This window comes from Danio aesculapii, chromosome 3, assembly GCF_903798145.1.
Source record: "Danio aesculapii chromosome 3, fDanAes4.1, whole genome shotgun sequence".
NCBI lineage: Eukaryota > Metazoa > Chordata > Actinopteri > Cypriniformes > Danionidae > Danio > Danio aesculapii.
Window position 1 is genome coordinate 15,475,648 of NC_079437.1, and position 16,138 is coordinate 15,491,785.

At 37.1% G+C, this 16,138-nt stretch overlaps 1 protein-coding gene across 2 annotated transcripts in view; it reads left to right on the forward strand.

The window, feature by feature from the left end:
• The window catches only part of atp6v0a1a (ATPase H+ transporting V0 subunit a1a), a 67,236-nt gene that overhangs the window by 22,486 nt on the left and 28,612 nt on the right, over positions 1–16,138 (forward strand). For both annotated transcript variants that reach the window (XM_056453243.1, XM_056453244.1), the window contains exon 10: positions 9,449–9,661. In XM_056453243.1, coding sequence (XP_056309218.1) covers positions 9,449–9,661 — 213 coding nt within the window. The remainder of the gene's footprint in view (positions 1–9,448; positions 9,662–16,138) is intronic.

A 16,138-nucleotide genomic window follows, 5' to 3' on the forward strand; every position in this document is an offset into this window, starting at 1 on the left:
TCCATCAAGTTAAAATTAATCTTTAAGACTAATTGGAGAATTACTGGAATTAGGAGATATAAACTTGGATTTGCAAGGGGGAAAAAGCCAGAATTTTGAAGTAAAATAATTGAATTTTATATAAAATGTTAATAGTAGTAGAGGTATATAACAGGGGTTTCCAAACTTTTTAGCCTGTGACCCCCAATATCTTCTGAGGTATAAGTATATAAACCTTGCACACAATGGCGTACACACACCAATAGGCCCAAGTCTATTCATCATTTAATTTTGGAGAAAGCCACTCTGAGACCATCCTCAATGTTCAGTTATTTTTAATGTATGTGAGTGCCTTAAAGGTGTCAGAAAGTTTAACCTAGTGCCATAAAATATATGTGCTGTGTCTTTAATTTAACCTAATCACCCCAGGGGTCGCAAAAAAAATTTAAAGGCTGATGGATTTTTATTTGAATAGTTTAATAAAGTGAATTTGATTTTTGGAAATCACCAAGCGAGATCCCGACCCCCACTTTTGGTACCACTGGTATACAATGTGTTTAATGCTGTGACTTTAAAGCTAAGTTAATACAATACATCCCCTATAAACATTATTTGCAATCATGCAGACCTGTTGTTTATGTTTATGTAAATTGATGCTTTAAAAGTATACTAATAGCAGTTTTCATCTATTTTACACTGGAACTAATATGACCTTTATTTAACATTAAGTCGTTAAATTTAAAATTTTCTAATTTGTTATTTATTCTAACATTATTTTATCAAGATTTCAGTTTTGTGTATTGTTATTATTATTATTATTATTGGTATTATTTATTTTGTATTTTTTTTATTAAAGTTTTTTTTTTTATTGTTTTCTTCTGGTTCATGACAAAATAATACAAAGACGTATTACAAATGATCACTGTAGGCCTACTAAATGTAAAACCATGATGTATACAGTGGTAACTATGGACAAAAGTACAATATTATTAAGAGAGTAATTTTAAATTGTGTTACAAGACGTCATCACATAACACCAAAAGTCTTCCCACACTGGGATACATACAGCGACCCCTGCTTTGTCCTTATTATGTAATTTGTAAAGTAAACATTCGTACGAAGCTGTTTTTTTAACTCTGGAATTTTGGGAGTTTTCCAGTGTTTTAAGATGACTGAAATTCCCTCCATGATCACTGTGAACTCTCCTTTTGTAATATTTGGCATCTGTTCCCTCTCTCCCAGAAAGCATAACCTTGGTGACAGTGGTATTAATGTTCTAAGCCATTTACTCAGAATATTTAGGGTTTGGTGCCAAAAAGGCTGAACTAGTGAGCAGTTCCAAATGCAATGAATAAATGTGCCTCTTTCTTTTTGACATTTCCAACTAACATTATTATCTGCCAAACCGGTGCATAATTTTATACTAAGTAAATCATCCTCTAGCTTCTCTTACGTATTTACCAGTATTTGACAAAATACTTTTCCAGTCCTTATCCCCTATCGCATTCTGTATATCCTTTTCCCAAATTGAGTTTTGTGTATTATTTCTTGAACAGCCATATATAATAAAATTGACCAAAATCTTGCCAAAATAATGACATATTATTGCAGTTTAGGCAACTTTTTTCATACATGTTTATAAAGATTTTTATTATGCATTGACTCCAAAGCATTGTAAAGTTTAATAGTCATAATGTAGCCTATTGAAATAAATTGAGAAATTAAGATGTTTTTATCAACACATTCTTCTGCTTTAATCCATGATTATTGGCATTTCCAATTTCAAAGCCTTCAATTGAGGAAAAAAAACGAAATATTGCTCTCCCATTTGCCAGGAGAGAAACTTAGTTAAATATTACAAATAATGTATAACAACAGACATTTAAAGCTTCAGTCTTAAACATCAACAGGAGCTTCGAATGTAAACCTGACAAAAATAGCATTCATTATACAGTCTAGAATTCAGTCAGAATTAGGGCTGCACAATATTGAGAAAACGTACATTGTGAAATCTAATTTTTCTGATATTTATTTCTCTTTTTTTTTCTCGATAACTTGACCAATCATTTTAGATCGGTTGGGATGATTTTGTAGGGGAGTGCAAAAAATATAATAAACAAATTCCAAGCAGAGAGAAATAAAGCAAATATACAAATGATTGAGTCTAACAGGTATACAGGTACAGAAATAACATAATCAAATCTACAAAAAGGTTTATTCTCTTCATTGTAGAAATGATTAAATATATTTGCAAATACAATTGTTAAAGCTGCAAATGTAATAATTCATTGTGACCAATATTACGATTTCGCTAAGATTTGCGATTTAATTTTGTTGTCAAGCTGAAGCTCAATAATCTGTATCATAGCTTCTTACTTCTAAAATGCATTAAGTGTTAGTTAAAAAAGGGAACAAAAAGATATTAACTTACTTAAACATTTATTCAAATCTGTTTTTCAATATTCAGAAATGAAATCATCATTTTTCTCTAGAGCAAACAGTAAACACAGATAAAATGACCTTACCTTTCTGTAAACAACTCAAATTAGGGAGTTGGTGTAGCTTATTGTACAAATAAAAAAAAAATAATAATTACAAAAGCACAAAACACTCAGCAAACTAATATAGCTAATAAGAGCCTTTCTGCAGCTTATATTGTCTAAAACAAAATATTAATCCCAGATGCTGCACAAAATATCATGATGTTAAATATTCAGCTGTGGTACTCCAAAATGGCTGAAATAGGTGTGAGATGGAAGTGTTTATCTCCTATCCTGCACTTAGATGAGTTTTTTTTTTTTTTATCCCTCTTTGGTCACTGCATTAAAAGGCACCGTGTCTTTAGCGAGGTAATGCGTTATGGCATTAGTTATCTCCTGAGTAGGGTTGTACCAGCTGTTTGTAAGTTCTTTCTTAAACTGGAAGTTAAAGTCCACATTAGGGGCTTTGTAACTACTAGCTAGTTTGTAACTAAATTTGTTAACGTGTTCTTTAAGCAAAGCATAGTTAATAGGTCTTAAACTCTCCGTAAAGTCATGCGTATAGTCACATTGAATGACGTAATATCTAATAAAAGGCATTTAAATTGTTAAACTGCTTTAATATTCTGCAACTAACGAAAGCGTGCTCACTCAATTGGCTAGTAAGACTGTCACACACAGACGCCATGCACGCATTTGCTCTGGGTGGGGGAAATTAAATAATATATATATCAATTGCAACGTTTCAAAACATGATTGCGATTCGATTTCGATTAATCGCACAGCCGTAACACAAACCTTTAAAACACAAGCAAGTGATAAACTTTCACTTTATGATGGTTAAACTGTTGAGCTATTGTACCTGGTCAACTATAATCCTGACTCCACATTGCACAGCCTTCTATTGCATATTCATACATTGATGCAAAAACGATATATTGTGAAGATATATAGTCAGAACGATTGCTGTGGGCATTCGTGCGGGTCCAGAATTCCAGGAGTGCTATGTTTTTTTTTTTTTTTACACCAAAGGCATTGATTTTAAAAGTTTCCCTCCACTTGTTATCAGTGTATTTCTGCAACCAGTATTCATGCACAACTGCAAGTGATGTAACTGACATTTACTCCATATTGGTCTAAAGTAAAGTGCTGGTTGATTGTACAGAATAGACTACTTGGCTGCATTAACTCATCTCTCTGTCTGTCTGTCTGTCTGTCTGTCTGTCTGTCTGTCTGTCTGTCTGTCTGTCTGTCTGTACAGCTGAAGGAATCTCCCTCTGTTAGTCATTAGGGCTTCTACCAGGCATAATGGGGGACTAAAGGAGGGTGTTACATATCTGGGTCTATAAGAGAATATCACCGTGCCTTATTAGGGAAGGAAAACTTTGGGTTAGTGTGTCCTCGCACATTTACATAGTACCCATGCCTTCCTGCCCGCACAGATGCCCACACAGTCTGGATGTTCTGCACATGGCAGGACAGTTCACCACTCCTTTAGTTCTCAAGTTTGATTTATTCAAAGATTGCACAGTGGCATGTAAGAGTTTCACAAGTCATGTCATTTTTCTTGTTTTAATGCCTAGTTAAATAAATAATCTGAATTGATTTAATTGACCATTGTCAAGGTAAAGCTGTATTTAATTTCTGACATGAACAAAAATGACTGTGAAGAAGTCGGTTCATTATTGTCTTGTTTTTATCTCCATGAAATTTTACATTCAATCATTGCAGGACAACTTTTTAAGATTTTGAGCCAAAAGGCTGTATGCAGAAGTATGCAGGGGACTTTTAATTTGTCAGTAACCTGGGTCAAACACTTTCGGTGAACTCTGTGCCATAACAAAATCTATGCGTTTAAGGTCTGTTTTCTTTAAAAATGAATGTTCTTCACTGCCTAAATGATATATGCTATAAAGTGGGTCTCAGAATGTACAAGAAGCACTGAGTTAAATCACATTTTTCCGCACCATGTCTTTAAAATATGAACATTTATTTTACTACCCTGCTGATCCTGATGGGCGCGTGCGTGTAAATGGCTTTTCTTCTCGGTTTACGCTTCAACAACTAAATGAATGCCGAAATCTATTTAACTTATTATATTTTAATTACATTATAGCATCGGTGCTGTAAAAGGAACCGTATAAAATTGAAAAGTCACATTAACCGTTCACCGGAAGTTTATTGGTATATGAAAAGAAACACTAGCTCCTATTGAATTTCTGCTTTAGTTGAGCTTCCTAAAACATGTCAGTGGAACATGGAAATTGGATGTGGGAAAAAAAAGTAGTTTTGCGGTTTACATTTATTACTGTTTAATTAATTTCTAAACATTTATTTCTATGTTTGTCTATTGTTTTAAATCTGTTTTTTTTTTTGTTAAAATAAAATTATAATTAAAATTAAAACCAAACTTTAATGTTAACAGTTTTGTTGTGAAGAGATTTTGAGCCAAATGCACTTGATGTTAGGCTGTCAAACACTTTTTGACGTCTGTTGTAATATTCAGATATCTTGTGTTCCAGCAAAACAATTAACAAACTTGATTTAACCATCAAAACACAGAATAACACATTGTAAATGCGAGAACTGCAATGTACAAAAATCTGTAACTATTTTCAATAATTGATTGTTATTATAATAATTTTATGTAATTTATTCATTATTTATTTATGCATTTATTTATCTTCCACCTTAATTGTTATTTATATTCCTGATGTTCCAGAATAAGTTTGTAATCCCCCTCTCATGTTTTAGTTCTGAAACTAATGCAAATAAATATATTTTGGGAAAAAACTTAAATGTACTTTAATGTACTTTAAATGAATTAATTGAAATTCAATTTCGATTTGGCCTCCAACGATTATGAAAAAAACAATAATCGAAATAAAACAATTATTGTGCCATAACCCACCCCCTTTCCATTAGTCAGCATTAATTAGTGTTAATCAGTAAAATCATTTAGTGTCACTTTTTCAGCATGGAACGTACTTCATTTATTGTGTATTCGATTTTATTAATGTATTGAAAGTGCAAAAGAGAACTTAATAGAGATGGAAATTTAGTCAAATAGCCCAATCAAAATCTTTAATAATAATAATAATGTATTCTCATATAGTGCCTTTAAAACTTAATTCTCAAAGCGCTTTACACAAAAAAAGATACAGATATAAAACAGTTTAGAATAACAGTATAATTTAATCATTGAAGACAAAACATTCACAACTGCTAAAACATTCAAAATTGATAAAACATGCAAATATCTAGAAACATAAAACAAACTAAGAATGCACACCTCACGAATAGGCGAGCGTAAAGTAGTGAGTTTTCAAGTATGAGTTAATTTTGAGTTAACTACATGATTAAAAATCATGATTACAATATTGACCGAAATAATCATGGTTATAATTTTTTCCATAATTGAACAGTGCTACTTGATATGACGGTATCTTACTTTCGTAGGTACACTGTCCTGCATTAAATTTATTAATCGAAAATTTGCCAAATTCCATAACTTTCAGTATTATGGTGTGAAAAATACCCATGAAATTATTGAATCCAGTAATAAAATAGCTGCTTTTCTGATTAATTACCAGATTCTACATTTCCGTCCTCATTTTCTGCATTACATAAAGTTTAAGTTAATTAAATACTTCATCACTTCAACTTAAATAGAGTAAGTTCACAGTACTCATATAGATTTAACTCCAATGCTTTGTAGCAATCGGTTTCCTCATTGTTTGAGTTGCTTAAACTTATTGAGTTTTACAGTACTCGGTTGATTTAAGTTCTCTTTATTGGGTTTTACTGCTCAAATTGCTTCGTTTAATCAAATGTAATAAGTTGACAGTACTCATTAGGATTAGTTTTTGAACTTCAATGGTTTGTTGCAATCGGTTTCCTCAAATGGTTTGAGTTATCTTAACTTTTTGGATTTTACAGTATAATCTCATACCCACTTCCCAATGGAGTTTGCTCTTTATGTTTGCCACACTTATTTGCTGATTCCCTCTCAACCCACACATTTAGAAATGTACCATACATATCCGTTTGCTATTCAAAAGCAAAGAAGGAACCCATCCAAGTGCAAGAGTGCTGACAGGGCCGGGACGAAGTGCACACTCGAGTTCCTCATCACTGACTCACCTCTAGCTATTAGCGGGCCTGTTTGTCCCTGAAGTGAGAGAGAATGATCACTATGTGTCTGTGTCAGTCTGTCAGCCCTGAATTGTTAATGTTCCCGTGCTCCTCTTCTAGCTTTAGAAACAACTTGCTGTCTTTTAGTTCAATGCACATGCCTTGTTTGTGTTTTCTGGTTGCTGTATTGACCAATTGAGGATTACATAAATCCCGGAGCAGGCGAGTTTGGCTGATTTGTCAGCATGGCTGAGCCTCTGTGTATTTCCAGCGTGGGCGAGCATGTGGGATATTCTAGCGTGGGCGAGTGTGTCTGATTTCAGAGTTGGAGACTATGTGTGTCCTGCCCATGTGTGTGAGAATGCACACTTGGACATTAATGTTGCCACTCTATCTGTCTGTAACATGCCAACCAGATGCTGGCGCTTGTCCCTGGCCACTCCTGAATGATTGAGAAATTCACCTGACTTAAATAGAAGACCCACAGGCTACGCTCACACAACTGGGTTTGGGATTCGTAGCCAACATGTGGATCTTTAATTATCCTGTTCATGCCAAAGCTGTCACCTGCGCCTAAATTGAGATGGTGCTGCATGGTTAATTACTACACAACTTATTCTGTGCACAAAACAAATTACTCTGCTATTATTTAGTCCCTTTTTGAATGAATCAGACACTCCTGTATGCTTGTACTTTTTTAATTAAAGTCATTTTAAAGTCATTCATATTTATGTCAGTTCAGACTCTTAAGTGAGTGAATGGTTTTAGGGAACTTTCACACCTGCCTCATTTAGTTTGATTTAAATGTAAAATGAGTTTCCCTTTTCGTTTGCCGGTTCGATTGGGCTGGTGTGAATGTGGCAGTCGTACCAAGACGTGCTCGAAGAGGTGGTCTCGGTATGCTTTAAAAATGAACCCGGGATTGATTCATATGTGGTGAGAACGTGAACCGACCTTGCTAGCCCAAGTGCAAAAAGTACTTTGCTTTTTTTTTAGAATAAAATAGCAGCCATAGTCAGCTGCGATGTGCATTCTGGGATGTGAAAGTTTTTTTTTCACTTTACAACAAGTGTGCATTTGTGAGGAGGTCCATACTGCCTGCTGATTTTTCCTCCACTCTTTGTTTGCTTTCGTGAATTTCCTGCATGTTAATTCTGACTAATCAAAAGTTCAGGTCAGATAATAATAAAGGTCAGATAACAATAAAGCAGTTCAGATAATTAGTCTAGACATCGACTGGTGTGGATGTTGTCACGTGACTGCTTTTTGGCTTGTTTCAACTGCTTCCTTTAAAAGCAGCCAGTCTGTTGTGAAACAGAACCAAAACGGCTGAAAAACGCTACAATGTATTATATTTAAACTTGGTCCGGACCAAAGGAAGCGTACTTCAGGTTACATTTCTACATTTACTAGAGCTTTAATGTTCTGGCTGGAGGATGCACCAGTTAACTCTGTGGCAGAGACCGCTCTATGGGTGCAAGTGGAGGCCAATTTGGCTTTGGGGACCTCCCTAAAGGTGTTGTTCTCTAAGCTGAACAAGCCTAAAGTTTTAAATAAACTGAGTTTTTTTTATTGAAAAACTCAGTAAGAATTTTTAACCAAATAAGTAAAGCTCTAACCCTACCAGAGACCTTTGTATATGCACCAATCTGTCAGAATCATTCATTCTTACCGGCATGGACTGATAAAACTTATGTTTGGAGGTTTGTGTTTTATCAAGGATCTTTATGTAGAGGGGCGTTTTGCTTCTTTCAGTCAGTTAAGGGAAAATTTGTACCCCCCTCATACACATTTTTTCCGTTATTTGCAAATCAGGCATTTTGTGAAATCGAACTCTCTGTAGACGCATGGGACAATTGTTTGACTTCAGTACAGTCATGCTCAGACAACATCATTCACCCACTGATTCAATGCAAGGTCATACATCGTCTACACTACACTAAAGCCAAGCTTCATAAAATCTTTCCTTCTGTCTCACAAATGTGCGATAGATGCAAGATAGCAGAGGGACACGGTTGCTCATGCCTTTTGGCTCTGTCCCCTACTGAACAGATTCTGGACCAACATATTTGACTGGTACTCCAAGGCTTATAGTACACTTTTTCTGCCAGATGGCGAACTTGCTATTTTTGGGTTTTCACAAAACGCATCTTCTCTCCCTCAAACAGTGCAAGCGTCTTTAATGCAAGGCATGGTAGTGGCTAAAAGACTATTGCTTCATCATCATTACCCCCCTCATTCCAGAACTGGATTTCTGATATGATGCCTGTTATTCAGATGGAGAGATTCAGATTTTTGCAGACTAGCTCCACAAATTTTTTTTTGGCTCCTTAGGGTCAATTTCTTGATTTATTTGACAAATCTACATCTCAAAAGTAATCCACTGACCCCTCTGAGGTTTGCGCTATACACTCTCTCTAGTTTTGATTGTATGTTTCGTGACTATGAAACAACTAGGACTGCAGATTTGCTTTTGATCGACATTAAAATGCTCCAGTAAAATGAGATTACATAAGAACTTCCTTTTAGCTATGCCATCTTGACTTTGTCTCTCTTTCATCACTTTAATTTTCATGAAACTAAATGACCAATCATTGTGATCTCTCTATACTGTATCTTCAATGACCAATTCAGTATAACAATAAGCTGAATATCTGTGGTTAAACTGCCACCCAGCGGTCAAAAGCTGCTGGCGCACCAAGTACCGCCGTCGCCGCGGTATGAATGGCGGCAAAAGGAACACATTGAAGTAGTAACATCTGTAGTATAACAATGTGTAATAAAAACTATTTAGCTCTAATGGTCTGACTCTATCACCTCTGTCCATTGATCTGACATTTCTGTTATACTTTCAGGTGCTGAACCAGACGGAGGATCACAGGCAGCGTGTTTTGCAGGCAGCTGCCAAAACTGTCCGAGTGTGGTTCATCAAGGTCCGCAAGATGAAAGCCATTTATCACACACTAAACCTCTGTAACATCGATGTCACCCAGAAGTGTCTGATCGCTGAGATCTGGTGCCCTGTGTCCGATCTAGACTCCATTCAGTTTGCACTCCGTCGTGGCACGGTGAGGATACACATCTACACACACATACATTTAGTTTGATGTTTTGATAAAACTACTGCTAATATGTAGCCAATCTCACGATCTTCTGACTGCTACCCATTATAGCAGTAGACTTAATCAAGGAATTCAAATCACCAGCGAAACTTTCCTTTGGTGTAATTGCATTTACTGTGTAATGACCACATCATTGATAAATTAATTGAATTCTCTTTGCAGTAGGAAGACATTTACTGTTTTTAAAGTGTAGAATCTAATCTCACATCAATATGTTAAATATTTTGGTTTTCCTGTAATCTTCTCATTTGAACTCTAGACTGTACATGTATATAAAGTAAAGAGATGAAATAAGTATTAAGACTAATTAGAGAAATAATATAGATACTATAGATAATAGGTAATAAAACAGATTTTTTTAAAACAAGAAGTTGCCTTTAGTTTATGCTGCAGCTTTAAACCACTTTCCATTGCTAGATATTAGAAGAAAGGTCTTTTTTGCTAATTCGTTTTGACCTTTTTGTCCTGTTGAAAGAGAGAGTGCTTAGAGGGATAGATCACCCCCTAATTTTGACTTGTTTTAAACCAGTTTGAGTTGTTTTTTGTTCTTTTAACTTCTTAAAGACAAGTGCTATTTTGGGGTTTCCACCTGGATTTTTCCTACCCAAATTCAAAAACTTCCCAAATCCACATGCAGAGGTGTAAATGCAAAATTTTAGTACAGTTTTAAAGAAAACCCTTTGAATATACATGAAACACTGCTGAAAGCGATTAAAATAATTGCATATGTTGTCTGTGTTGTAAGGACTGGTGGAAGTGTTAAGGAATTTAATAACGCAAACCAAATGGAAAGAAAAAACTTCCGCATTTGCGATGTGTGTGTGTCTGCGTGCATGTACGTGTGCGGTCCTTTACCAACAGCTGCATGTGTGGATCTTGTTGGAAAATATGGCGAAAAGTCCTACATGCGGTAATAGTTTGATTGTGGTTTTTTTCTTTAATAATGCCACTAATAGGCCTATATTCATACTCCACGTCTTAATTCCATTTCGATTTAGTTCAGTTATAACTTTAGTTAGATTAAAATAATTAAAAATCGCTGTTTACATGGTGACTCTTAATCAGGGTATTGTCCTAATTGTTTTAAAATCATATTACCCATGTAAACGTACTCAATGTTCGACTTAACCACACCGTCAGGGCTCTGTGAACTCTGTGAAAGCTGATTTACGGTTAGTCGTGTCCGGAGGGGGGGCGCGAGTGAAATTTGTCAAACTTTGGGGGGCGCGTGTCCTAAAAGTTTGAAACCCCTGGTCTAGGTCAAAGTCTTTATGGCAATTAATTTCACTCAGCGGCCATCTTTAAAACGCCTCTCGGGTAGTATGCTCTGGCATTCTGTCTGAATGGGGAAACATCAAACTCTCTAAAACTGCTTGCCATGCTTACAATTAAATTACATATTTGGAATAACCAATTCCTCATCACGGAATTGTTTAGGAGGTTAAACACAAAAGAAGAGAAAATAGTGTTGTCACAATACTGGAATTTGGTACTAATTCATACAGAAATTTTAAAAATGTTAATTTCCGGCTAACATTTGAGCGCTGTTGAGCATGTTCCTTAACACCGCTGCTATCATTTGAGCACTGTTGAGCACGTTTTTCAACACCACTGCTAACATTTGAGCACTGTTGAGCACGTTCCTTAACACCGCTGCTATCATTTGAGCACTGTTGAGCACGTTCTTCAACACCGCTGCTAACATTTGAGCACTGTTGAGCACGTTCCTTAACACCGCTGCTAACATTTGAGCGCTGTTGAGCACGTTCCTTAACACCGCTGCTAACATTTGAGCGCTGTTGAGCATGTTCCTTAACACCGCTGCTAACATTTGAGCGCTGTTGAGCACGTTCCTTAACACCGCTGCTAACATTTGAGCGCTGTTGAGCACGTTCCTTAACACCGCTGCTAACATTTGAGCGCTGTTGAGCACGTTCCCTAACACCGCTGCTAACATTTGAGCGCTGTTGAGCATGTTCCTTAACACCGCTGCTAACATTTGAGCACTGTTGAGCACGTTCCTTAACACCGCTGCTAACATTTGAGCGCTGTTGAGCACGTTCCTTAACACCGCTGCTAACATTTGAGCACTGCTGAGCACATTCCTTAACACCGCTGCTATCATTTGATCGCTGTTGAGCACGTTCCTTAACACTGCTGCTAACATTTGAGCGCTGTTGAGCACGTTCCTTAACACCGCTGCTAACATTTGAGCACTGTTGAGCATATTCCTTAACACCGCTGCTAACATTTGAGCGCTGTTGAGCACGTTCCTGAACACCGCTGCTAACATTTGAGCACTGTTGAGCATATTCCTTAACACCGCTGCTAACATTTGAGCACTGTTGAGCATATTCCTTAACACCGCTGCTAACATTTGAGCGCTGTTGAGCACGTTCCTTAACACCGCTGCTAACATTTGAGCGCTGTTGAGCACGTTCCTTAACACCGCTGCTAACATTTGAGCACTGTTGAGCATATTCCTTAACACCGCTGCTAACATTTGAGCGCTGTTGAGCACGTTCCTTAACACCGCTGCTAACATTTGAGCGCTGTTGAGCACGTTCCTTAACACCGCTGCTAACATTTGAGCACTGTTGAGCATATTCCTTAACACCGCTGCTAACATTTGAGCACTGTTGAGCATATTCCTTAACACCGCTGCTAACATTTGAGCGCTGTTGAGCACGTTCCTTAACACCGCTGCTAACATTTGAGCGCTGTTGAGCACGTTCCTTAACACCGCTGCTAACATTTGAGCACTGTTGAGCATATTCCTTAACACCGCTGCTAACATTTGAGCGCTGTTGAGCACGTTCCTTAACACCGCTGCTAACATTTGAGCGCTGTTGAGCACGTTCCTTAACACCGCTGCTAACATTTGAGCACTGTTGAGCATATTCCTTAACACCGCTGCTAACATTTGAGCGCTGTTGAGCACGTTCCTTAACACCGCTGCTAACATTTGAGCGCTGTTGAGCATATTCCTTAACACCGCTGCTAACATTTGAGCGCTGTTGAGCACGTTCCTTAACACCGCTGCTAACATTTGAGCGCTGTTGAGCACGTTCCTTAACACCTCTGCTAACATTTGAGCACTGTTGAGCACGTTCCTTAACACCGCTGCTAACATTTGAGCGCTGTTGAGCACGTTCCTTAACACCGCTGCTAACATTTGAGCACTGTTGAGCATATTCCTTAACACCGCTGCTAACATTTGAGCACTGTTGAGCATATTCCTTAACACCGCTGCTAACATTTGAGCGCTGTTGAGCACGTTCCTTAACACCGCTGCTAACATTTGAGCGCTGTTGAGCACGTTCCTTAACACCGCTGCTAACATTTGAGCACTGTTGAGCATATTCCTTAACACCGCTGCTAACATTTGAGCACTGTTGAGCATATTCCTTAACACCGCTGCTAACATTTGAGCGCTGTTGAGCACGTTCCTGAACACCGCTGCTAACATTTGAGCACTGTTGAGCATATTCCTTAACACTGCTGCTAACATTTGAGCGCTGTTGAGCACGTTCCTTAACACCGCTGCTAACATTTGAGCACTGTTGAGCATATTCCTTAACACCGCTGCTAACATTTGAGCGCTGTTGAGCACGTTCCTTAACACCGCTGCTAACATTTGAGCGCTGTTGAGCACGTTCCTTAACACCGCTGCTAACATTTGAGCACTGTTGAGCATATTCCTTAACACCGCTGCTAACATTTGAGCACTGTTGAGCATATTCCTTAACACCGCTGCTAACATTTGAGCGCTGTTGAGCACGTTCCTTAACACCGCTGCTAACATTTGAGCGCTGTTGAGCACGTTCCTTAACACCTCTGCTAACATTTGAGCGCTGTTGAGCACGTTCCTTAACACCGCTGCTAACATTTGAGCGCTGTTGAGCACGTTCCTTAACACCGCTGCTAAAAATTTGAGCACTGTTGAGCACGTTCTTTAACACTGCTGCTTTGCTCGTTCTCTGAGTAAACAGCAGTGAGTTTGGTGAACTGTTGACCTTCACGTCCAATCACAGTCATTTCTGTTGACAGCGCTCAGATGTTATCGGGAATTGGACGTTTTTAAAGTCGCAGTATCGATTGGTACCGAATTCCAGTATGGTGATACCCTTACTGAAGAATGTTGGACACCTGTAACCATTGACAACCATAGTAGAAAAAACAAAATTATGGTATTCAATGGTTATGAGTTTTCTGCTTTTTTCATAATTTCCTCTTCTGTGTTCAACAAATGATCACTTTAGGGTGAGAAAATAATAAAATAGTAAGAAATGTTCATTTTTGGGTAAACTATTGCTTTAAATCCTCTATGCATACGCTGAACTGAGATGTCTTATTCTAGGGTTGTATTTCGTCCAGTTCACATTTGATATGTTACACCATGTATATTAGGGCCACACACGTGTTGTCTCTAAAGAGCAGCCTATTTGTTCTTGTCATCAAATACAATGACTCACACTTTGTAAACATGACTTTAGCTCTATTATCCCAGCACACATGCACACAGGGGAGCGAGGGTTGGGACGGAATGCCCAGATGCTTTTACACTGAGTCATGAGAGCCCTCAGATCAAAGTTTGAAATTTTCCTGTGGTCAAGAGCAGCTGAAACCCGATCCTGATTCACAGCACCACAAATGTGTGCTGTCCATAACTTCTGCTCCGATGGAAAAATGGATAAAACAATTGATCAAATATGTCCAATTGTTTAGTTTTTAATGTGTTGCACAGGCAAAAGATTTCAGCTGTTATGCACTAGGGATACACCAAAATTAAAAATTTAGTCCAAAACTGAAAATTCTGGATGCATTTGGCTGAAAAGCTGAAATTGCTTCATAATAATTACTTATTAAGTTACATACTTTTTTGTAATAACTTTTAAAGTTAACTCAATAACTTACATTATACTGATTAAAAAATAAAATAACCACATTTTAATCATGGTGAATGAGTCGAGAGGCATGAGTTTACCAGCGTTGCCATGACAACATAGCACTATTGCAACCAGCAGGAACACGTATACTGCATAGAAATGTTGTGTCGGCACATTATTAGAGTGGACTTTGCATTTCTTTTTGTAGGCTTTATGCATAGATTAGTATATGGGTTCGTGAAAGGAATATCCACAGACTATCCTCAGAATATTGAGCTATTTTGAGTTTGACTTACACTGTTCTTTAGTTTTTGTTTGATTATGCAACAAACCAACCTTTGCATAGCACATTGAAATGATTAAGTTTAATAATGCAGCACTTTCCATGTCTGGTGTGCAGTGTCTGCAGCTGGAGGGAACATAACCTTGCGCCACAGCATAATCTTTTTTGCTCTTTTTGATCATTATTTTTGGCAGCCAATTCCTATTCGGACTGGGTTAGTATTACCTAAGGACCTTTGTGATAATTGCAGATGTTGTCTGTGAGCTTAATCTAGCTTGAATCTGCCTTTTCTGTCATTTGTACTGTAAAAAGTTCCCTGTAAATGACCTACCATATTTTGCAGACCACCAAGAGTTTTTTGTCACACTTTATTTTAATACGCTATTAACGGTATTAACAAACCATTAACCAAGACTTTTCACTCTATAAACTACTAATTAGCTATTTATAAAAAGTTAGTAATGTAGTCGTTGGTTTTAGATAATGGGTAGGATTAGGGATGTAAAATAAGATCATACTTTATAAGTGCTAATATACAGTTAATATCTTAATACCAAGCAGGTAATAAGCTAGTAGAAAAATAGTGTCAGTTGTTACTTAGGGTGCTTTCACACCTAGATGTTTGTTTCAGGCTCATTTCCCCAGTTAGCGTGGTTCATTTGGCATATGTGAATCCAGGCATCGCGCTCGAATCTGCACCAAAACAATCAATCTGAGATCACCTGAATGAGGGGATCTCGGCACGATTGAAACGAACTCTGGAGCGTATCGATTGTACAGAGAAAGCAATATGATCCAACGAACCAGTCTATCACATTGTATTATGGATGTGTATTAGGCATACAGTTGTAGTCAGAATTATTAGCCCCCCCTGAATTCTTAGCCCCACTTTTTATTTTTGCCTCAATTTCTGTTTAATGGAGAGCAAATTTTTTCCAACACATTTCTAAGCATAATAGTTTTAATAACTCATTTCTAATACCTGATTTATTTCATCTTTGCCATGATGACAGTAAATAATATTTTATTAGATATTTTTCAAGACACTTCTATACAGCTTAAAGTGCCATTTAAAGGCTTAACTAGGTTAATTAGGGTAACTAGGCAGGTAAGGGTAATTAGGCAAGTTATTGTATAACGATGGTTTTTTTCTGTTGACTATCGAAAAAATATTGCTTAAGGAGGCTAATAATTTTGACCATAAAATGGTTCATGAAAAATTAAAAACTGTTTTTATACTAGCCGAAATAA